This window comes from Apaloderma vittatum, unplaced genomic scaffold (genome assembly GCF_000703405.1).
Source record: "Apaloderma vittatum isolate BGI_N311 unplaced genomic scaffold, ASM70340v1 scaffold16003, whole genome shotgun sequence".
NCBI classification, from domain to species: domain Eukaryota; kingdom Metazoa; phylum Chordata; class Aves; order Trogoniformes; family Trogonidae; genus Apaloderma; species Apaloderma vittatum.
This window is the reverse complement of record NW_009708764.1, coordinates 8,634-9,255: the sequence shown is the minus strand read 5'-3', so window position 1 is coordinate 9,255 and position 622 is coordinate 8,634. Positions and strand designations below refer to the sequence as shown.

Genomic DNA, 622 nt, shown 5'->3' with positions numbered 1-622 from the left:
GGCCATCCTCTCGGAAGAGGACCGAGTCGTGGTCATCCGCTTTGGGCACGACTGGGACCCGACGTGCATGAAAATGGATGAAGTGCTGTACAGCATTGCTGAGAAGGTAAACCGGAGCAGTAACGCTTTGTGCGCTCGGTGATTCAGATGGCTCCTAGGAAGCCTGAAGCACATGGTAGCTCGGTTTCAGGAGAGGTATTCCTGCTTTAGGAGGCAGCAAGAAAGCTGTTTGGTTTTCTTTCGTGAGTGTCTCCTGAAGTCGCCGACTACTCTGATGTTTGTAGTACGTAGTGGGGTGAAAAGGCTGTTTCAAGTTCTGAAACCAGAATTGCTACCTCTTCATACTCCGTCGTTTAACGAACGTCAGTATTCAAGTGGTAACAAGTGCTTGGTTACCACTGTGCTGTGGATTGCTGTGGCTGTAGGTAATTCACAGTCAGAATGTATAGTCAGTTCAGATTTCCATTCAGATAACTTGAAAAGTTCCCTTCGTTTTGACTCTTGAAAATGCTGAGATCCTAAAACGTACAGGGTGGGGTTGATTATAACCTGTCAGTGATGCCATTCCTGGAGGCAGGTGATGTTCCATTGAGTTGCATGGGTGTAATTTAATTTTAGAAGC

The 622-nt window shown here is 46.8% G+C and overlaps 1 protein-coding gene across 1 annotated transcript in view; it reads left to right on the top strand.

Annotated features, from left to right (window-relative positions):
* The first annotated feature begins 6 nt into the window (after positions 1-6).
* TXNL4A (thioredoxin-like 4A) overlaps positions 7-622 on the top strand; it is a 5,826-nt gene continuing 5,210 nt past the window's right edge. The window contains exon 1 of the mRNA XM_009866680.1: positions 7-106. Coding sequence (XP_009864982.1) covers positions 68-106 — 39 coding nt within the window. The 5' untranslated portion in view covers positions 7-67. The remainder of the gene's footprint in view (positions 107-622) is intronic.